This window comes from Macrotis lagotis, chromosome 1 (genome assembly GCF_037893015.1).
Source record: "Macrotis lagotis isolate mMagLag1 chromosome 1, bilby.v1.9.chrom.fasta, whole genome shotgun sequence".
Taxonomy (NCBI): Eukaryota; Metazoa; Chordata; class Mammalia; order Peramelemorphia; family Peramelidae; genus Macrotis; species Macrotis lagotis.
Genome location: NC_133658.1, coordinates 32834958 through 32859459, shown reverse-complemented (window position 1 = coordinate 32859459; position 24502 = coordinate 32834958). Strand labels below are relative to the sequence as shown.

Genomic DNA, 24502 nt, shown 5'->3' with positions numbered 1-24502 from the left:
CAGCACTCTAACCACTGTGCCTTCTAGCTGCCATATTTTTCACATACACTTCTCAGACCACCCAGAGTTTCATATGACAAAAGATTGTGTAATAGAACCTCAAAACTACTCCATAATGGCTCTGTTTAGAAACCCATGCATATTAAAACTGTGTTTAAGACTAAAAAATCTAATATGCTAGCAAGTCATCTCAATTCCTCTTATCTCTTTTGTGATCATTACTTTCATAGGGAAAAAAAAGATATATTTTTAATGATATATGTTCCTAAGCAATAAATTTTTTGCTGTGATCTCATAGTTGTGTCTTATGTGACTGAGATCCATTCTTGAAGAACAGACAGCGACATTTTAAATCAAAATACTTATAAATTAATCTCTTACATAAGAGACACCTCAATAAAACTATGGGTAGAGATTTGGGCTTCAAGTCAGGAAGATATGAGTTCACATCTAACCTCAGACACTTAATAGCTGTGTGACCCTAGGAAAGTCATTAATCTTTGTTTGCCTGTTTCCTCATCTGTAAAATGGGGCTGAGAATAGCACTGCCTGGTATGACTATTGTTAGGATCAAATGAGATAATAATTGTAAAATGCTTAGCACAGTGTTAGCTATTTTATTATTTATCATCATTATCAATGACCACAGGTAAAGTAAGGGAGAAAAAAATCAGTTAGTTTTAAATGATTTTGGTAGGGAAAAAAAGAAAAATATACCTTTATTTGAAAAATTATGGATTTCAGGTTTTTGTCATCCTCAAACACAACCTGTAAACTTGGACCCTCTCCACAAGTCTTTTCTTCATGCTTATTGTTAATAATAGGATGGGTGAAAGCATCAAAATAAGGATCAGGTATCAGATTGGGGACTGATAGAACAGTGACTTCAAACCGATGAATTGTATCTGACATACCTTCCTATTAGGAAAGACAAAGAACAATTATATTCATTTGTGTTTATTTAAAATGCATTCCTAAATTCCTAAATCATAACTCATATACATAAGTTTTCTCTGCAGAATCAACTTTCACAAAAGTGTGGAACTTTATGGATTTTGTTAAGTTTTAACTTTAAAAAAGTTTTTAACGTAATTTAAAATTAAGTAAAGCAGATATATCTATCAATAGCAATGTATAACAGCTCAAAAACTATTAGAAAATTTATTCATTAAGGTTCCATTTATGTTTTTGTCAAGGTTAATCATAAGAATGCGAGTTGTTTCTTTTTTGGGGGGCAAGGCAATGGGGTAAGTGGCTTGCCCAAGGCCACACAGCTAGGTAATTATTAAGTGCCTGAGGCTGGATTTGAACTCAGGTACTCCTGACTCCAGGGCCAGTGGTCTATCCATGGCACCACCTAGCCGCCCCTAAGAATGTGAGTTTTAACATCAGCTCATGAAAGTTCTGGTAAAACCTGTATCTTTTCTATGATTTGTAAGAGTATGGATGGCTGAAATACCTGTTTTCATATTTTCATATGCTCATAATGCTTGGTGGTCATAATTAAGGGAGAGGCTGAGGAAGGAGCACTTTAGAAGGAGGAAGAATTGAGGGAGATTTAGAAGACTTTTAAAGTGAAGGCCAGAGCCAAAAAATGACAAGTTGACAATGAGGTGAAGGAAAATGACTCAACTTAATGAGAAAGATTCAATTTGAAGATATCAGTAAAAGAAATCTTTGAGAAGATGAAAGGAAGAGAAGAGCAGGACTTGGAGGTCCAGAGAAGGAATCTAAAGAAAGAGAAAAGTAGGGGAAGAAAGTCTTGGGCAGAAGCAGGAAAAGGACTTATGAAAAGGAGGGTAAGGATAAGACAAGGTAAATAAGGCAAAAGGAAAGCAATAGCAATTGGCAAAGCACTGTGACAGGTTAATGATATAAGGAGGAAGAAATAAGGGATGGGGCTTAGATGGAAGAGGTCCTGAAGAAGCATTAACAAGAGAATAAGGAGGTAAAAAGAAATTGTAATTATTCACAAGAAGTTTGAAAAGGTAACGATTGAGGATCTCATTTTTCAAAAAGATTATCTACTTTTGTAAATCAGCAAAAATCTACCTTCTCTCCCATCCACCCACCCAATTGAGAATGAAAGAAAAAGAAAGCTCCTGTTACATACTCATATAATCAAACAAAAAAAATATATTTCCACATTGGCTGTGCTCCAAAACATAAGCACCATTCTGCACATCTCTCATTAGACCTTTGGAATCTTGGTTAATCATTATATACTGATCAAAGTCTAATTTTTTCAAAGTTGTTTTTAGCATATTGATGTCATTGAGCAAATTATTCTTTTGGTTCTGTTCACTTCATTCTGTTTCAGTTCATCTATGTCTTCCCAGGCTTTTTTGAATCTACCCTCTCATTATTTCTTGCAGTACAATAGTATTCCATCACATTTATACATCATAATTTGTTCTGGTATTGGGCATCAATGTATAGGCACTCCTTCAGATGCCCATTTTTGAGGCCATCATGGTTAACGGGTCTTCCTGACTCTGGGACCACTACTCTATCCACTGTATCACCTAGCTGCCCCTCAGATTCTTTATTGACATCTTGAAAGAGCTATAAATATTTTTGAACATCCTGTGAGAATTGATTTTGCACAGGACTATTCCCTCCCTTAATTTGCCTTCCCTCAATTTATCCTCATGCTAATTCTCTCTTCTCCTTTCTCCCTTTTCCTTCATAGTTCTGTAAGTGAAATGTATATTTTTGAGTTCAGCATGAGATTTGATGTCTACTTGAGGTGAGAAGTCTGAGCACCTGAATTATATCACATAATTTCTTCCTTCTTTTCCCTTTTCTACCCGATAAATTCTTCTTCCCTTTTCGTAACAGACTTTATCAAGACATGACAGAACCCCTCCCAGATCTTGCCTATTTAGATCTCCCCTATTACCTCTGAGAATAAGGTTCAAAAGGGACCTAGACATGATCTCTCTATATGACAGTGTAAGCAGTTTATACTTGTTCGGCCCTTTATCACTAATTGTTCAAGTTTATCTTTTTATGTTGCTCTTAATTCCTGTTTTTGAACTTCAACATTTCTCTACAACTCAAAGCCTTTTATGAGAAATGCTTAGAAATGCTCTATTTCATTAAGATTTTGTGGGGTAAGTCATTTTGGCTATAAGTCTCTATTGCTTATCTTTTGGAATATTGTAATCCAAACTTTCTATTCCTTCAAAGTGTTGGCTGCTCAATCATTTGTGATCTTGACTGTGGTTCCTCAGTATTTGAATTCTATTTATATTATTTTTCTTTGATCTAGATGCTTTGGATTTTGGCTCTGATGTTCCTGTGAGTTTTCATTTGGAGTTTTGTTCTTCCCCATTGCCTCTGATTCTAAGAGATTGGGAACGTTTTAAGATTTCTTGAAATGTGATATCTAGGCACTCTCTGTCTGTCTCTGTCTTTCTCATCTTGATATTTAGACAGTTTAATAATTCATAAATTCTCTTCTCTTTTATCTGCCATCCATGGCAGTTGTTTTTGTTATGAGATACCTTGTAAGTCTATGTTTTTAGCCTTTTGATTTTTTTAAACATTTTTTGGTGTTTCAAGGAATTGATTGAGAAGGTTGGAAGGTGGAAAAATGTAAAAAGGAAAGGAAATAGGAAAATCACTGAATAGTTGAAGGTATGATCTCCTGTGGAGCCACTTGGATTCAATGGCCAGATATGGAATGGGACGACTGGAGATGGTCCTGGATGCGAAGCAATCAGGGTTAAGTGACTTGCTCAGTGTCACACAGCTATCAAGTATCTAAGGCTGGATTTGAATTCATGTCCTCCTGGTTCCAGGGCTGTTATTTCACTCACTGCACTACCCAGTTAACCCACAGTATTAGAAGAAGAAAAGAGCAGTAGTGATCAGGGAGAGGTATGGTCAATTGAATAACACCAGAGAGATCAGCTATTTTTCTGGAGTGTATTTACATACTAGGTAGGAAACAACTTTTTGAAGCCTCATCAAAACAGATTTCCATCTACTTTTGGTAATTAATCTAAGCAATGATGTTGCCATAAGTAGTCTCAAAAAGATTTGAGGGTCTGAGTGGACTGCAAATGTAATGAATCAAAAGTATGAAATGATTATGAAAAGAAAAAACAAACTAAAATAATCTTGAGCTATGAGAAAAAGGCAGGGGTACCAGAAAGAGGGACCAGGCAGGTGACGATCTTGCTTTTTATGGTGCTCTGGTAGGCCTACATCTGAGTACTGTGTTCAGTTCAGGATACCCTATTTTCAAAAGAACACTGATAACCTGGAGGACCACCAAAGGAGGTCTCAAATTTATGGCAAATATGATTCTGTGATGGGTTGAAGGAACTAGGAACACACTCTGACAGAAGAGAAGGCAGGGCATGATAGTATCTAGCTAGCTGTCTCCCTTAGGGGGGATGTATTTGTTCTGACTGTTCAGTGAGGAAGAATTAGGAGCAATATATGAAAGTGGCAAAGATGCAAATTTTGGTTTGATGTTGGACAAATTTTCCCAACCGTGACCACCTTCTCTCCCATTCGAATAGTCTGCAAAAAGCAGGGTAATTTCCAGTCTTCTCAGGGAGCTTGAAGCAAAGTCCTTTTTCAGGTCTGGTAGAGAGGAAACTCTGCCCTGAGTTCAAGCAGGAGGCCTCTGACATTTCTTCCAATTCTTAAATCTGGTGAACTTAACTTAAAAGAAATGATTTACCTTGACAGTAGATATATGTATTAACACATTGATTCATTCATTCTCTTTTTAAAAAAATTTTAAGGCAATGGGGTTAAGTGACTTGCTGAAGGTCACACAGCTAGGTCATTATGAAGTGTCTGAGGTCATATTTGAACTCATGTACTCCTGACTCCAAGGCTGGTGCTCTATTCACTGCGCCACCTAGCTACCCTGGTTCATTCATTCTCAAAGACAAATGCACAAGTCTTTCAAATCTTAGAATTTTCATGACCATTTGAGCGATCTTATTTTCAGTAAAATTATTAATTAAAATGTTACTTATGGGGGTGGCTAGGTGGAGCAGTGGATAGAGCACCAGCCCTGGAGTCAGGAGGACCTGGGTTCAAATCCGGTCTCAAACACTTAATAATGACCTAGCTGTGTGGCCTTGGGCAAGCCACTTAACCCCATATGTCTTGCAAAAACCTAAAAACAAAAACAACAACAACAAAAAAATGTTACTTATGGAATGTCACTGACCCATAAGCACAATGGTTACACACACACACACACACACATATATATATATATATATATATATATATATTACTTTTACTATTTTTTGCTGACAAATTAAAACATATGGAAAGCTTCCCATCATTGGCCCAATCACATCCAATAGCATTTTCTATATCTCTTATACCCAATACGGAGAATCACTGAATTGGCAGTCAATGGATAGCAACACAATCACAGCTTTTCCCAACATTGAGTTATGTATCTTTTCATAACAGGCCAAGTTTAAAAGCAGTTTCTAAAACAAACCTGAAAGTTATCCAAAGATGGATCAAAATACAAAGCCTGGATCTCCAACATGAGCTCTGTAACAAACATGGGCTGGAAAGTTTCATCTTCCTCTTGTCTTTCTACTGCTGCCACTACTGTTGTTGTTGCACCACCAACCTAAAATGTAAAGCACTACAATTATAATATTAATATATGATATTATATATAATATATATAATAAAATATAATATTAAATAGATCAAAGAATTAGGATAAAATGATAATATTTTGGATAAATAATAATTGATAATAATATTAAGATAAAATAATAAAGATAATATAATGAATGAATGGCTGAATTAAACATTTTAATTAAAAATTTAAATTAATTAAATTTAATTTAAAAATTTGTCCTAAATGTACTAATGTTATTTGGAAATTGTTTTAATGTGAAATGTGACCTCGTTTAAAGGTTTAGTCAATTGAATTGATGTTTTTACCCTTCATTCTCAAACTAGACAATGACATCAGGGAGATGATGCCATGAACATGTGTGTGAATTGGATTTTGTGTGTGGGGGGTGCTGTCTTCCGGATCTAGTCTAGTGGCCAGATATGAATCAGAATGACTGGAGACATCCCTGGAGGGGAGGCAGTCAGGGTTAAGTGACTAGCCCAAGGTCATAACTGTCTGAGGCCAAATTTGAACTCAGGTCTGGTGCTCTATTTACTGTACCATTGAGCTTCAGCATTCAACAGCACTGGCTTTTGCAGACTCATGCAAGCCATTTGTGTTATACCCAAATGCTGACTTCAGGGCCTAGAATTAGGTTTGTATCTGGAGAGTGATTGCCATTGGAAGACTTTTGTGTTTGTTAATAGAGGACTTATAAACAATGAGACTCTTCTCCCCTTCATAAATTCTGATGTCTTGACCACAAAGTTAGTTGTCATTGATAAGTTCAGACACTATGAGTTGAGAGCTCAAGTTTAAGTTGAGACAGAAAACCCACTTTTATTAATTAATGACTTTTATTTTGTCAAATATGAAGGTAGGGGTTTACTTCCTGAGATGATTGGCAGCAGTACCCAATTATGACTTCAGTGGGCTTCAATGGCTGGGGAAGATGAATGTGGTTCTAGGTACACTGTCTTGTCAGTCACCTGGTGTGTCTAAATTCATGATGATTTCCTTCAAAAGGGTGAACCATCATGTCATCTGGACCTTGCAAGGAGTTTGGCCACTATAGCAATAACAGTCAGCCATTTAGTATTTATTTATTTGGCTTTTACAAGAGCCCTGGGAAGCAGATGCTATCATTTTACAGATGAGGAAACTGAGGTGGAGAGCTTATAAGATGACTTGTCCAGTGTTGCACAGTTAGTAAGGAGCTGAGGCAGGATTCAAACTCAGGTCTTCCAGATCTAAATCCTGCGATCTCTATACACTGGAACATCTAGCAATTGACTTTATAGAGACAGACAATAGACTTCAGCCAGCAGACATCCGGATCAACTCTTGCTTCTGATCCATATTGGTTGTGTGGCCCTGGACAAACAATTAACCTTTAATGTTGCAGGTGCTGCTCTATGGTGGTGACGTTCATCAGTAGAGGTGTTCCTATACTAATGAAAGCCCACATTCAATTCCTCTCCCTCACCCTGAACATTATGTTTCTGCATGTAACCTCTATGTCTGGCTTGCAACATGCAACCTCAATGTGGATACTCAATACACTATGTGTCTTCATATAGACTGTACATTCAGAATCATTATCTGAGTCTATTTTGTATGCCAAATAATAAATATTAATTATGCATATTTATGGAAATAGGTATGAACTTCTAGGAACTGTACTCGCTTCTCAAATGGACATGAGTATGCAGAGAAGACAGATATCTTAATCACTTTTGTGAACTATATCCCTTGATACATGTGTGTGAGCTCAATAGCTTTGAAGGCATCCAATTTGATAGGGAAATATTTGCTATAGAAGGTAGCAGCTTGAGTAAAGGGTAGGGAATGAGGGAAATGCTGGGACCCCAAATTAGAGACTGAAGTGGGGGAAAAAGTAAAGGAAGGCAGTACCAACCTGACCTGGATCTTAAGAGTACTGTTGCCTAGGACCTTGCTGGGTTATTGCTCCCACAACAAACATAACCTGTTTTGTGGCCCCTCTTCTCTAGGGTCTCTAAAACTGAGGTTATTCCTCTCGAATGATTCTTCTGTGAAGGCAAACTAGACATCTTCTGCCTCAGCGCTTACCTAGCTTTTAACTAGTAAATGGATGATGCCTCAGACAAACTGGGATCTGGGAAATAGTTTAAAAAGGTCAAAGGTCCCATTGTACTCCAGGACCATGCCAGTCATCCTGACCTATGGATGGTTCCACTGGACTCTGGAGGAGACGGTGAAGCTGATGACTTCGTCCATCTCTGCACCTCATCTAAATCTAAGTCACTTGCAAGTCAAGACATCACCCTCCTCTATAAAACAAAGCATGGACAACAGTTTCTAGTGTTCAAAACCACAATCATTACTTCAGGTGAACTGTGTCCTTCACCTGAAGAACTGAACTTACCTCTTGTCTCATGGACCAGGAGGAAATTTTGGCCTTCTTGGTTTGGGTTCCCCACACACTAATTCATTGATTCGTTAGCTTTGATATTTATCTTGATTTATAATGCATTTTATTGAATTAATGTTATGAATGTTATTGAATTAATTATATATTTAGCAATAGAAAGACCATTAAGTAGGGGATCATGATTACTTGACTACCCCAAAAAGCACCTTAAACCTGGGATGTTTAAGGGGAAAAACTAAATAACCTTCATCTATGAGTGATTTATTTACACCATCATTTCTCCCGTCTCTAAGATTTTTCTCTTGACTAAGCCATGTCCATCATCTTTTGCAAAGATACATATTTCAAAGGCAAAAAAACCCTTCACTTACACCCCTTGACTGGTCATTATTCTACATAGCATCTTTGGATTCTAAAACATTATTTTTCACTGATCCATAATGACTTCTTAGTATTGTGCCCCCATTTCTTGTGCATATGCCATCCTTTCTCTAAGCCAGGAAGAGTAATTTCTAAATCTCTCTACAGAGAGCCTTATGCTCATCCCCATGTCACATGAACTCAATTAGTTAATAAATACATTTAATTTAATTTTAATCCTACCTTTTTTTCAACTACTTCAAGCTTCTCATCAACCCATTTCTGGATAACTTCGATTGGAGGTGTCTGTTTTATTTTTTCCGTAAGATAATTCAAAAGCGTATTAACGGTGTTGACTGTCAGCACATGCAATGTATTCACAATTAGATAGTCAATGAGACGGATAAAGCTTGGAAGAGAAAAGAATACAACCTGACCTCACTGTTTACAGAAAGTGTTCCCAGAAATTTGAACACAAGGCAAGTTTTTATGTTTTTCTTATTGACTTCCATTATAATCATGTTATGATTTCAGATATGTATTCTCCCAGAAAAAAAGTCTTGACCCCAAAAGAAGTAATAAAAAGTGCTCTTAAGAATTCTCCTGCAAACATACCATTGTCTGAACCAACATTATTCTGTAATAATATCATTAAATTATTATTTGCTATACATTTTTTTGCTTTTACAAAGAAAATGGTGGGGGAAGAGAAGGAAAAAATGCTTGCTACTTGAAAAAAAAGGTTTTTTAAAAAAAAAAATGTAAGTAAGATTAAGAAAAGTTTAAAATTCTAAAATCACTGTTTAGGTCCATGAGACCAGCCTAATCCAGTCACTGTTCCGGTTTCGCTGCTATCTGTTCCACTTATCCCACTTATCAGTATCCCATCTGATGACTTCTCTTTTACCAGCCTTGTCCCAGGAGGACCTGAGACAAACCTGAGCACTTTCAACAGGCTGTTGGCATCCAACTCTTGACTTCCAATGAGTACATTGCCTATCTTTATCTTGGAAAATTTTATTCTGTTGTACAGTAGGGGGCAGCTAAGTGGCCTAGTGGATAGAGCACTAGCACTGGGCAGGAGGACAGGAATTTGAATCCAGCCTCAGGCACTTGACTCTTACTAGATGTGTGACCTTGGACAAGTATCTTAACTCTGATTGCCTTGAATCCAGAGCCATCTCTAGTCATTCTGACTCATATCTGGTCATTGGACCCAGATGGCTCTGGAGAGGAAAGTGAGGCTGGTGGGATCCATGAATTAGTGGAAAAATATATACAGATTTTACTATATGTATTGGTATACAAATATGAAAGGGAAGACAGTCCCTGACCCTAAGGTTATGAAATCATTATAATTTATATTTAGAGAAGCTACAGTTTTAATAAGGTCTCAAATATACTGTTATATTTGGTTATTAAAATATACAAAGAACTCAGTTATGATAAGAATGATGATGAAGCAGCCCAGTTGGATCAGGGCTAAGATAAACAGCTTTCCATTATCCCCCCCAGCCACATCAGCAATCAAATTCAATTCATGTGCTTGTCAAAATATTCTTTAAGAATGAAGATCAAAACATCAATAGGATAGATACATTATAATATCTATTTTGTAGATACATGGTAAGACCAATTGACTTGCACAGGGTCACAAAGTTAGTAAGAGTCTCTGTTTGAATCAATTTTTAATGACTTCAAATCCTTCATTTACTATTTAGGATCTGCCAAACACTTTCAATTAGATCAAATAGATACCAGGAGTCCTCCACTAGTGGGCTCCTGATCACCTAATGGCTCTTGGTCTTGACCTCCAATCTGCTCGGGTTATTGGAGAAGACCAGAGCATTCTGTCTGCCTGCCTGTCTGTCTGTCCATCTATTTCTATCTGCCTTTCATTTATTGTCTATTATTTATCATCTAGCAATACATCTATCATTTATCATCTATCTATCTATCCAGCTATTCTTTATCATCTAGTAATCCACTATCCATCCATCCACCCATCTATCTGTATCATTATTCTTCATTCATAAGATTTTTGAACTTCTAACTGAATTGAAATTGTTATACAGATGCTGCCTCTTTACTATTACTGAAACTTGATAGGAGAATGATTTGCTTTTTATGAAAATTATAGAAAATAAATCATGCCATTTGCAAATATGGGGAAAAGAGCTACCAACCATGAGAGCCTCATGCAGTGGTGCCTTTTGCTAGCCTGTTCTGTGTAAGTCATTTTCTCAGGTTCTCCATACATATCACGATCAGGTCCCACATCAATCACATTTGGAGAATTTGGTCTTGGTTCATCTAAAGAAAATAGCAAAATATGTTGCTAAATATTAAATAGTAATTTGAGGGAAAAAACAAAAAATATTCCCTCAGGTAAATATCCCATTTTTTTCATTATAGTTGAAGAAAATGACAGTAAAATTCCATATAAATACAATGATCAGAAAAAAACCCTCAAACTGAAAATGTCAGGTTCTCTCACTGGACAATTCATTCTCTCCTGATGTGAGAACAAACCATAAGCCTATGTTATTAGTCTAGAGGATTTTATAGGAGAAAAGGCAAGATTTACAAGAAAATTGTTGCTGCTTGGTTGTTTTTCAGTCATGTCTAACTCTTTGTGATCCCATTTGAAGTTTTCTTGGCAGAGATACTAGAGCAGTTTGCCATTTCCTTCTCCAGTTCATTTTTACAGGTGAGGAAACTGAGGCAAACATTGTGAAATGACTGGCCCAGGGTCACTTAAGTAATGTCTGAGACTGAATTTGAATTGAAGTCTTCCTGACACAAGACCTAGAACTTTATCCTCTACACCAAAGGGGTGACAACAATTCTCTTGACTGTGCTGCTCCCATATTTTCTGAGACATGTCACTTATTAAACATTTATTAAGTGCCTCATGTCTTTTGCATTGTACTGTGCAATAAGTAAAATAAAAGCTGCTCTGCATCCTGCTTTTAATTCTTTTATAGAAACTGGGGATTCATTTACTTCTATCTGTGGAGGACCAGATATGAGCTCTACTTCTGATGTTTTCTGACATTTCCCAGAGGCACCTCTGAATGGGAAGCAGAGTGATCTTAAGCGATACTTGGTGCCATTCTCAAGACTAGACCCATTGAGTATAGAAGCAGAGGCTGTGAACAAGTCAATAGAGTTGTTGCTACTAGAAGTGTGTATCTGTTGACTTAACCATCCAGGTAACTTTCCAAACCAAAATACTCCTCTCTCTCTAACCACCATTTCCCAATAAATCTCATCTTTTCCATTAAGATGTAAGCTCCTCAATTTCTCTGATGGACTTATGATAAAGAATGCTATCCATCCCAAAGATAGAACTGATGGTGTTTGAATATAGACTGATGCACACTTTCCCCCCCTCACTTTATTTTTCTTGAGGTTTCTTTCTCTTTTGCAGGGGGTAGGGGTGGGGATAATGTTTAGTTTTACAACGTGTATTGTGTTTCATGGCAACACATTTTTAACCTACACCAAGTAACTTGCTTTCTCAGTGGGGGGTGTGGGGTGGGAGGAAGGGAGAGAATTTGGAACTCAAAGTTTTGGAAGTAAATGTTGAAACTGACTTTTGCATGTAGCTTGGGGGAAAACTTTAAAAAGAACAAAATATCAGGAACAACATAATGTTTTCATAAAACTCATGTTTTCATTTATCTAGAAATTTCAACTATGTTGTTTCAGATTAGAGTTCAAAAAACAAAAATCCTGTTTTTTCTGAGATCTGAGGATATCCTCTGTGTGTGTGTGTGTGTGTGTGTAAGGTAAAGCATTTGTTCCTACTGGTCCAATTTCTGAAACTTGGTCAAAATTCATGGATAACTGAGTTCTTTGTATATTTTAATAACCAAATATAACAGTATGTTTGAGAACTTATTAAAGTTCCTTAACTGTAGCTTCTCTAAATATAAATTATAATGATTTTATAACATAAAAAAAATGTAAGCTCCTTAGGGTCAGGGACTGTCTTTCCTTTCATATTTGCATGCCAATATACATAGTAAACACTGTATATATTGTTCCACTAATTCATGGATCCCATATTTATTGCACAGTGGCTAGAGCACCAGGCTTGAAATCAGGAAGGGCTAAGTTCAAGTTTGGTCTCAAACACATACTAGTTATGTGACCCTAAGCAAATCACTTAACCCTATTGACCTCAGTTTCCTCACTTGTAAAATAAACTGGAGAAGGAAAGGACAAACCAGTATTTCTGCCAAAAAAAAAAATCCCAAATGAGCTCATAAATATATAACACAACTGAAAAGACTCAACAACTACCATCCAGATTCATGTCTAGTCCAACCCTCTCATCTTACAGATAAGGAAAATTCTCAAATTCTTTGAGATTATCTTCTATTATCTCTGTATCATTGTATTTACCAACTTTTTTACATGACTCCCCTATGAATGTAGGTTCCCTGAGGTTTCTTTGTATTCCTAGGGTTATTGAATAGGAAATTGAGAAGGGAAGAAGTCTACTGGAGGGCCAAGCATTGTGTTGAGCACTATACAAATAATTATGATTTTCAGAACAAGTATGTGAGGAAGGTGATTTTTTAATTGTCCCTTTTTTACAGTTGAGGAATTTGAAGCAAATAGATATTTAGTGACCTGACCAGGGCAATATTTGAATTAAGTTTTCCTTGATTCCATTTTCACTGCACCACCTAGTTGTCTAAGGAGCACTTGCCCCCAAAGTCATTGTCTACAGTAACTACAGTAAATGTTTTCTGGCTTTATCTGACCTGAAATGACTTGTCCAATGTCATAAGTCCAAGTGACTTGTCCAAATTATTGGTAGAGCCTAGATAAAAACCCAGATGTCTTAGCTTTCAGATCAGTTCTTTTTTACTTCTATCCCAGTCATATCACTGTTTTTCTTTTTTTCAAGTGTTGAAATCATCTTGATAAGTTCATTAGTAAAGCAATTAGATATACTTTTTTAGTGCCTTCACAGAATGGTATTATATAGTATAGTATGGCATGAGTGGTATAGAATCGAATGGTAAATAGTATAGTATAATATAGTATAGTCTCTCTCTCTCCCTCCATATATATAGTCTAATATGTTATGGTATATAATGATTACTTCTTAATTTTTCTTGTAATTGAAACCTCTATAAATTAAAAAACTACACAGTCAGAAAATTATCCCCTAAGAAAAAGAAAATTATTTCCTAAGAACTAGACACATGTGTTATCTAAAATGAAAAGTGGATATTTTCTTCATGTTGGTAATTATTACCCCCACAAACACATAGAAAAATGATTCCTGTTCCATAAAAATATGATCTTATATAGATTATTTCAGTTACCATAATTTCTTGGAAAAAGACAAGGACAAAAATATCTTCTTCTCCTCACTCCAATATACTTAAACAAAATATATACTTCATCACCCAAACATTTGGGAAGATGAAAAATGCTAGTAGTGTTCAAATTTTATGAAAAAAAATGGTTAGGTTTGAGTTATTTTATTTTAAATATCCTGACATTATAAAATATCAGCTCCTTCCACTTGTACCTTTCAAGATATTCTCCAAAACGCAGTCATCAGGAATGAATCCCACAGCTCGCAAAGCACTTCGGCACGCATTCCTAACTACATCTTTCGACATATTTCTGAAATACACCAGGCGATCTGTTGCCTAAAATTTGATTGAAAATAAAAGAGAAATCAGTAATGCAAGGAAAATAACAATAAAACAATACTGGACTATGAGGATAAAATGACTTACCTCCCCTAACTGTTTGAGTTGAGCAGCCTTAAATTCTACCAAAGTATATGTATGTCCTTTTTCAATATGGCACAGTACCATAAAACTTAGGTCATAGCACATGTTTTGCATCCTGAGAAGAGCAGGTCGCAAGAACTGAATAAAAATAAATTGACATTATAATTGAAGCCATTTTGCCATATTTCTTTCTCTTATAAAATTTTTTATTCTTAATGCTACATATACACACACAAATGCCTTCAGGCAAGAGTCTGGGACAGTAATAGACAAAACACTCAAGGGCATAGGGATAAAAAAAAAGCAAAACTTATTATATTCCTTCTCATAACACATTTTTAGGATTTTGAGTCGTCAAGATTTTAATTAAATTATTTTGGGGAAAACTGGATCCAAGCCACCCAACCAGGAAGTGCAACAGCCACTCATGGGCTTGATCCTTCTGTGATTATCATGGAAGTTTTAACCTGTCCATTTCTGATCTGGGATAGTTCACTTCTCCCTTTAAAGACTGGGAGTTCATCATATTGCTTTAGTCCACCACATTGATGTCTTTAGTCCAACTACAGCTCAATGATGAAGGATCCTTCAATATATATCTACCTGGTAATAGGGATTATGGGCTTGGTTTTTATTTTATATAAGCAATCTAATGTCCACTACCTTCCTTCTCCAATTTGCTGAAATGATCACTAGGTTTCCAATCAGAGTGCTTCAGCCACACTAGAGGGAATAAACTAAATGGCTACTAGATCATTCTCTAGTAAAAGTCAGTTCAGGGGAGAGCACATGATACTAACAAAATTTCTTATGGCATCAACTACCCTTCTTCCCATTCTAACCTACATTTCCATTTAGTCTCCTAAGGAATTTCTCTAAAGTGGAGATCTGATCATGTTACCTTATAATCAGTAAACTCCAATGACTCCCTGTCACCACCAGAATCAAATACAAATTCTGCTATTTGCATTTAAAACCCATAATAACCAGCCCCCTACCTGCCTTTTCATTTTTCTCATATTTTCCTCCCTACACATATTCTTTGATCCAGTGACCCTGGTTGCCTGGCTACTTCATGAACAAGACCCTCCATCCCTTAGCTTTGGGGGTTCCCCTCATCTGGAATGCCCTCCCTATTCAGCTTGACCTCTTGGTTGCCCTGAATTCCTTTCAAGTTTGATCTAAAATTCCATTTTTGCAGGAAATCTTTTTTGAACATCTCAATTCTGATAATTATTTCCCATTTATTCCATATATAGTTTGCATATATTTGTTTGTTGTGTCTCCATTAAATTGCCTTTTGCCTTTTTTTGCATTCCCTGATGTCTGGTACATAATAGGCTCAAAACAACTGTCTTTTTGGGTGACAGGATAGGGACTGAACTTGTAATTTCCCTGGCAGGGGGAACTGCTGTCTCCATTCTGATTGGCACCTTCTCTGCATCTTCTCAGGGACTGCCCAACAGTGCTGGGAGGGTAAGTGAATTACACAGGACACAAGTCCAGGTCTTCCTGGTACCAAGGTCAGCTCCTCTGGCTACTAACCTTGTAGGACCCCCAGTAAATATTGCAAAGAGGAGCAAATTCCTCTGTGAAATGGATAGAATTCTGGACAGAGTCAGGAGATATATGTTCAAATATTGCCTCGGCTCTTAAAACTGTGATGATCCTATGCAAGGTCCTTAGCCTCGCCAGCATTTTGTGGTTGTTGCTCAGTTGTTTCAGTTGTATCCAACTCTTAATGACCCCCATTTGGGGTTTTCTTGGCAAAGATACTGGCATGGATTGCAATTTCCCTCTCTAGCTCATTTCCAGATGAGGAAACTGAGGCAAATAGGTCAAGTAATGTGCCCTGAGTCATACAACTAATAAGTGTTTGAGGCTGGATTTGAAATCAGGGTCTTCCTGGCACTCTATCCACTCTGCCACCTAACTCTTCCCTCAAGAGTTATAAAGAAGAATACTTAAATAATTTATGATATCTATTATAATACTATATTATAATAATAATGCATAATATATTATCATAATACTTATGTAAAGTATATAGTCTCACTAGGTTGTTGGAAAAAAAGTACTTTGAAAATTAAAATCTAAAACTATGAATTATTATTATTAACGGCAACCCTGCTTACAGTGGACCTGTTAATCTGCACCAGGGCAGGACACAATTCCAAATATTCCTGGTACTAAGATAGGCATCCAATGAAAGGGGACAACAGTTCATAAGTCAAAGGTTATCAGTTTCTACTTTAAGTCACAAGGATGACCTCTTTGCCTCTTTTCTCTGGGCTATCCTGCTTAAATTGTGAGAATTATTTTAAAATCCCCAGTTTTCTAAATTATTTTCTCTAACACATGAGAAAAAAGCATGAATCTTCTTAATAGGTTAATCATATCTCAAGCATCTATAATGTAGACGTGTCAGACAATGTGTGAGGTGCTGGGGATAAAAATATAGTGAATACAAGTCACTCAGTCAGTATATATTTAATAAGGGCTTACTTATATGTAAGACATTGTGTTAAGAGTCAGGGTTACAGAGAAAAGCAAAAGATAGACCATTCCTTCAAAGGCTTCAGAATCTAATGAAGTGTAAAGAACTATGTATCAACTAACTATATATGGGATAAATAGAAAACAATCCCCAGAGGGAAGGATCTAGAATTAAGAAAGGTTAGAAAGGCTTCTTGTAGACCACATGAATCAAACAGATAGCCAGCAGGCTCTATTGTGGCTACCATATTAAAATGTGAGTGGGAAATATTACCCCCCAAATAAATAAATAAAAATGCAATAGAACATAGAAAGTGTTAATGGTTTTCCAGGTCAATTCCAGGATCCTTCTGTAAGGTGTAAGAATGTTCCTATTTCTACAGCTGCAGAAGGTGGAATTTTCACTGAAACCTAAAAGGAGCCTTGGAAGCAGAAGGTGAGGATGAGGAGAGAGCATTCCTGGCATGGGAGATGGGCAGAGAAAATGAACTGGATTCAGGAGATGGAGTGCTTTGTTTAAGAGGAACAAAAATGCCAGTGTCCCCACCCAGGGGTACAATAACCATTATCATTCTCTTACATGTTTAACAGATGAGGAATTCTTGAGAAATAACATGATGAATAAATACATACATTATTAACAATGAACAGATTATCTTGTAGAGCTCTTCGGCATCCATTGATTTTCTTAGAACGGACGTTCTTTCTCCACACAGAAAATGCCTTCCATTTGCGGAAACGTGAAAAAATGGGGATCTTGGTGAGCTCTCGATGGTACAGATATTCCTTCTCCCAACGAGTCAGCTCAATAAATTCCACTTCATCATTGTAAGTGTGAGTTACCGCTTTTTGGCTAATTGTGTAGTAATCGTTTTTGTTGACATTATCATAACTTACAACTCTAGGAAGAAATGAAATTGTGGTGAATGATCAGAGTAAGGCAAATTTCAATGGCATTTCAATAAATTATGATATCACTTGTAAGTAAGCAGAATATTGGAGAGAGAGGGATGACCTTGAAGACTAGTGGACTGGAGTTCTGTGTGCCCCAAGGAAAATGACCTAACTTTTCTGAGCCAAAAGCAACTTTCTGAGACTATAAGTTGCAAAGAAGGTGCTGATCTGCATTGATGGAGGAAATCGAGGCACTTGGGAATCCTCTTTACTATTAACAACATCATAGGTCAAGTCCTTATCCCTATTTGCCAATACCATGTTTTCTTAGGAAAATAATATAATCATAATCAAAATAAACAATATTTTCTAGGAACCATCTTCAATTTAAATAAAGAACGAAAGGAATGAAAAAGAATCTCAAGAAAGGATTTAACTCATTCCCTGGAGAACTACCTTTAAATCACTCGAGAATCATTACAGACCCTCAGTCTTGGTCAAGAACTCTAAGGTCACCTAGTCGAACTCTTTACCTGATGCAAGAAGTGAAGATAGTAGATAAGGAACCTAGAAAATCTACTCTGCTCCTCCCTTGGAAGGTCCAGATACTTGCCCATCTCTAGACTTTTTTTCTTTTGTTTTTTTTTTTATGCAACGCAGTGGGGTTAAATGACTTGCCTAAGGTCACACAGTTAATTAATTATTAAGTGTCTGAGACCTGATTTGAACTCAGGTCTTCTAGTCTCCAGGGCTGGTGCTCTATCCAATGCCATCTCTAGATATTTGTCTACTCTTGCTCTCTTTGATCTCTGAAAGATTATAGAGTGGTTTTGTGATCTATTATACCTTCAAAATCCTTCAGGTTTTAATTCATGTGGCCCTAAGTTAGAGATCAGCTCAGTAGAGGCAACTTACACAATGACTAATATGCAGTCATTTTAGACCTGAGTTCAAATCTTGTGTTAGATACCTAACAACTGTCTGACCCTAGACCTTCATTCTTCTCATTGGTAAAATTAGGGAGTCAGTTGCAATGATTTCTTAAATTTCTTCCAGCTCTAAATCAATGATTCTATGGGATATCAATTTTCCTTAACCTAACATCCTCTAGTTGATCTATAAAAATATATTCTATACCTGAAGCAAATCTTTGTTCATAATTATGGTTCATGCAAAAAAGAGAACTTTTTCAGGTCAGAAGCATTTATGAAGCCGACTATAAGCTAGGCACTTAACCAAGGGTGGGAGAGATGGCATAAAAAATAAATAAAACACAGTCTCTGATTTCAAAGAAACCTCTTTCAAATGGGAGTGAAAAGATATAAATAACTATGTAAATATAGGATACAATATAAATGAATCAAGCCCAGAGGCAGCAAAGTACAAGATCATAAAATGACTAATTGGAATGGCAACCTTTTTTGGATAAAAGCACTCACCCTCATCACTACCACCCTCATAGCACAAAATCAGATGCACATGGAAAGAGTAAAAACTATGGTGAAACTAGCATTAAATCTCAGATAAAACTAAAGAATTTAAATTAAATTAAATTTCACAGGATTCAGCAAATATGGGGAAAGACAGAAAGAGGAATAAAAGAGAAGGAAATTGAAGGTATGGAATAGAAATTCAATGGAAATGACTAAAAATAAAAATAAAAAGTCCCCAACAAAGTCCCAGTCCTCCAAAAGTTCAGATATTTGACTCTACTGATATTGTGGAAGAAGTTTTGGGTAGCGTAGAGGGATCTTTGCTATGAAAAGTAAGTAGCAGACACTTTCTATCTCTTTCCTAGGCTAATAAGATGACCCCAATTCTCAGACTGATGAGTTTTTTTGCTCCTCTCTTTTATCCCCCAAACTTCTAAAATAAGTAGAACTACTACTTGTATGCTTAGTGTTGCATTTAGACCTCTGTGTTCTATAAGGGCCACACCATCTTAACGTCATCACGGGCAAGAAGTTACCATGCTTAGGGAGCTAGGACCCCCTTTTCTCTCTACCCACTCAGGATCCAAGTTAATTCAAAGCCTTTTCACCTTTCCTTCAATATTGACAATGGCCTCCTAATTGGTCTTCCTGGCTCATGTCTCTCCCAATTCTAACCATCCTCCACACAGCTGCCAAAGTTATTTTTCTTAAGCACCAATATGCCCATGTCACTCCCTTACTTTGTAAACTCAGGTGACTCCCTACTGTCTCTAAGTTAGAACACAAATTCTTATGTTTGACTTTTAAAGCCCTTTCTAAGAAATCCTATTATTCACCCTGCCAGATTCTCCAGACAATCAAACCAATCTGTTTCTTATTGCTTTACATAGTACTCATCTTTAGTCTCCATTCCTTTGCAAAGTCTGTAATGAACCTGTAATGAACACTTTTATCATTCCCATCTCCTTGAAAGCCCCACTTCTTTCAGAATGGAGCTCTGTCTTCACTAGTTCCCATTCCTATCCCCTTCCACCAGCACATGCTCTCATTCTCTATTTATTATTTAAGTTCCTTAACTTTATATTTACTTGAGGCAGTCATGTGGTACAGTAAGCAGAAGGGCTTAAGTCAGGAAGACCTGGGTTCAAATTTAGTTTCAGATACTTACTCAGCCCAGAGACCCCAAACAAGTCATCTTTTAACTCTGTTTTCTCAAACTATAAAGTCTGTGTACCTCACAAATTATTATGAGAATAAATTGAGATAATGTTTGAAAAGAACTTTGTAAATCTTAGAGGACTATATAAATCTACCTTTTATCATCATCATTATGTCACTGATAAATTGACAATTATAATAGCCAACATTTATTGAATAGCTCCTTACAGCAGTCCTGAAACATAAGAGCTCTTGATTATTATCTCCACTGGGGGGATGAGGAAATGAAATCTGAGAAAGAATAAATGACTTGGCCGAGGTCAAATGGGTGGTTTCATTAGCAGATTTAAACAGAGGTCTTCCTACTATGCCTCATAGCTATTTAACAATAGTAGTTCACATTTAAGTTGTGTTAAAAGGTTTACAAAGCATTTAACATAAATGATCTCACTTCTAATTTGCAATTTGTAAAGCTTCTTGAGACAAGGGATTTCATTTTTTTAATCTTTAGAGCCTAGCATGGTGGAGTGGTTTGATTGACTTCTGGATTGATAAGGCAGTCACCAAGAAACTGTTTCTTGTCCTTAGTTATTGAAGACCACCAAAATGACATCACCATGTTTGAGACAAATTGCAGTTTATCCAATTGTGATTGATCAGACCAATACAAACTCACAATGCTCTACCACAGGTTGGGCACAAATAATCCATGTGTACACCTGGGGTGGGTACTGTAAACTTAAGTATGACACATCTCCTTTGAGCTTCTTCAATTCTGCCTTCTTCTTAGAGTGCAGCACCCTCTCTGATGAGGGCACTCCATGTTGGGCAGTCTTGTGCCAGTGTCTGCCATGCCGCAATCAATTACAAAGTTCTTAAGTGAATCCTTCAGTGTGCCCCAGTATCACTTCTACTTGCCCTGTGTGAGTTATCCATAAAATAGTCTTTTTGGCAAGCATACTTCTGGCATTCTGACAACATGACTGAAAGGAGGCCATGAGAGGCAAGGCAGCCAAATGGCCTGATTTCGGGAGGAAACTGAGAGATGGATTGAAGAGCAAAGGGCAATTGGAACTCCTGTTTCCACAAAGATGGTTCAACAGGAGCCAAGAAGAATTGCTGATGAAAAAGAAGTGATTGTTTTCAAATGAGGACCCAATGGGTGCTTCAGGTTCAAGAAACTGAATGGACTATAAGCATGCATCCATGTAGCAGACATGTCCAAAAGATGTCTGAAAGCTATGAGCAGAAGGTCCTTGAATTCCATGATGAATAAAACTTGAGTTCATAACTTTATGTAATACATTTTTTCAAATTTCAGGCCCCCAAATTAAAGTGTGTCTTATACATGGGGAAATAACGGTGTCCACATATGCAAAACTTCTCCATTTGCTGGTTTCACATATGGATAGTGTGGCTCTGGCTGATGGAGCACCTGTGTTTTCTTAGTGTTAGTTGTTTGGTCAAAATGAGCACAAGTAGAAAAGAACTGATCCATACTTTGTTGCATCTTAGCTTCAGAGGCTGCATTGATGCACAATCAATCTACAAAAAGAAGATCATGCGCCAACACTCCCTCCACTTTGGTCTTGGCTGTAGCATTTTCAATTTGAAGAATTCACCATGAGTGCAGCAGCTGACATTGAGGCCATGTTCAGTGAAAGTACTTGATAACATGGCTGAAAACATTGTGCTAAAAAAAACATGGGAGCAAGGGCATATTCTTGTTTCACTCCATTGTTGACTGCGAAATCTAGAAAGCATCATCCACTATTAAGAACCTAGGCATGCATACTATCATGGAATTGACATATAGTACTGATGAACTTTTTTGGGGCAATCAAATTTTGACATGATTTTCCATAAACCTTCATGACTGACAGTACCAAAGTATACAACACCTATAAATGCAGTATATAGACCTCTGTTCTTCTGGCATTTTTCCTGGAATTGTTGAGCCACAAATACCAAATCAACTGTTCCTAAACTCTTTCTGGAGCTACACTGGCTCTCAGGGAGGTAACCATCTTCCAGATGAAGGATCAAAAGAGAAATACCCCTGTGACTGTCACATGACAATCCATTACCTTTACCTTTATAGAGATGACAATGGAGGCATCCTCAAATTCTTGGGGGAAAACCTCTTCATGCCATATAACTCGGGAAGTTTCAGGCAACTTTTGGATGAGCAAAGGACACCCCATCTTACATATCTTAGCTGGAATAAAATCAGCACTAGTGCTTTGCCACTTGAAAGGGGCCTAATAGCATTCAAAACCTCTTCGGTTAGAACTCCCAGGGTCTGATTGCCTTCTGCATTGATTGATGGTCTGTTAAGCATGCTATGGAAGTAGTCAACCCATATCTTTAGGATCATGTTCTTATCATTAATCGATGTGACTCTATCAGTACTGAGCAGCTAAGTTTTATCATATGTCTTTGATCATAAATAGCCTTCAGGGCATCATAAAAACACTCTGGTTTGTTACTATCTGCCTAAAACTGAATTTCATCTTCACTTGTACTTTACTTTTATGAAATTAAATGCTGCTTTCCAAAAATGGATGAACTATCCTTCTAGTAAACCCTGTGGAGTTCTAATTTTTCCATTTAGCAACTTCTGTATTTCTCCATCATTTTTGTCAAACCAGTCTTGATGTTTGTGAGTGTTCTGACCCAGATGAACAAATGCAGTGCTGCACACCAGATCTCTAAAAGCTGCCCTTTCTTTTTCTGATCCACCATTGCCAACTGTGTATTGTTTCAATTTTCCCTCCAAGTTAGCAACAAACTGTTACTACTCCAAGAGATACTCTAATCTCTAGACATTAATTCTTCTAGTATTCATTTTGCCTTGGGGCCAGTTGAATGTGAATATGTAGCTTAGAGGATGAGTCTGTGATCAGTCCAGTACTCTGCACCACACATTGCCTTTGTGACTCTCACATCCTATCTGTCTCATCTTCTTACAGTCATATAGTCTATTAGATACCTATATTTGTTTATAAGGGCTTATCCAGGAAGTTTTTTTTGCATTTAGGTAAATGGAAGACTGTGGTTGTGATGAGGTCATGAGTTGTCAGCAGTGGGTGACCACTGTTGATGATGTTTCTTCCCAAGGACTCCCTACTATGTCTGGTAATCTGAGCCTACATTAGTATTATAGTCACCCAGAATTATAAGCTTATCAATTTTGTGGCATATTTATGATAAGGGTCTATAGGTCTTCATAAAATTTTTTTTTACATCAGTATTCATCATGATGGGAGGACGAGCACTGATGATAGTGGCATGCTGTTTTTGTGGAAATGGCAATCTCATTGTCACGAGCCTGTCATTTATTCCTTTTGGTAGGCATTCAAGAATGTTGACTAGGTTAGCTTTGATTGCAAAACCTACTCCAGCTTCACAGAGTCCTCCTCACTTCCGCCACTATGGAAAAATGCATATCCAGCTCCGACTTCAGTATTCTGGCCTTCATCTAACAGCCTGCTTTCACTCAGGGTTGCTTTTTGGATATGATACCTGCTGAGTCCTTTTGCAATAAGAGCTGTTCATCTTTCAAGTCCATTGTTCATAAGTATTCCATGCACTGATGATGAGTATAATCTTCATTGATGAACTTTTTGTAAATTGATTTGTGCCTTGACTGCTGTGGGATTCCCTGCCTGATGAGGTAATAAGGTCAGGGTTGGTAAACAGGCAATTTTTAGTTTACCTTTTCTAGCCCCTTTAGGGGCTTCTGAATCTCACTGCTGCTTTCAGTGGGAAATGAACCCTAAGGTCTGGGTCACCTGTGTGCAGGGTTGTGATTCCAGCTCCCAGTGTATCTGTACCTGCTTCTTCACCACTTGCCTGTCACCATAGGAATTTGAGGAATGGCAAAATAAGGGTGAAGTCTTTTGAAGCATACATAAATTGGATTTAAGTGAGATAGAGTTGCATAAAGTCCTCACTCTCTCTTCCAAAGTCATCATGATCCAGTAGCAAGACAGAATGGAGACAACTAGTGATGGCTCTAGATACAGTGGATGACCTTGGCATTTTCTATCTAACCAAGCTCTCCATAGCATCTGCTTTAGTTGCCTTCATGGCCGACCATTCCAAACAAAGGACAACATCACAAGCTTGGGGAAGACACCCCTCACAACTCAAAAATGAGTCTGAGACTCCATCAGTTACCCTCAACCTGGTTTAGCCCGCCTACCAAAACACCTACTAAAACGGGGTGTCGCCACTAGGCATGCTACAGCTTCTTGGAGCCACAGGTAAGAGTTAGGTGGCTCAGGTGGATATCAAAGGTGGAAGGTAGCCCTCACACCAAAGGAATTAATCTTCCTTGAACACCCTAAACCCTACA

General features: G+C 37.2%; 1 protein-coding gene across 5 annotated transcripts in view; it reads right to left on the bottom strand.

Moving 5' to 3' along the window:
- The window catches only part of DNAH6 (dynein axonemal heavy chain 6), a 227602-nt gene that overhangs the window by 174876 nt on the left and 28224 nt on the right, over positions 1 to 24502 (bottom strand). For all 5 annotated transcript variants that reach the window (XM_074196146.1, XM_074196126.1, XM_074196152.1 and 2 more), the window contains exons 5-11: positions 17291 to 17558; positions 14165 to 14299; positions 13951 to 14074; positions 10580 to 10706; positions 8637 to 8802; positions 5486 to 5623; positions 718 to 918 (exon numbers count right to left, since the gene is read on the bottom strand). In XM_074196146.1, the coding sequence (XP_074052247.1) occupies positions 718 to 918; positions 5486 to 5623; positions 8637 to 8802; positions 10580 to 10706; positions 13951 to 14074; positions 14165 to 14299; positions 17291 to 17558 (1159 nt within the window). The remainder of the gene's footprint in view (positions 1 to 717; positions 919 to 5485; positions 5624 to 8636; positions 8803 to 10579; positions 10707 to 13950; positions 14075 to 14164; positions 14300 to 17290; positions 17559 to 24502) is intronic.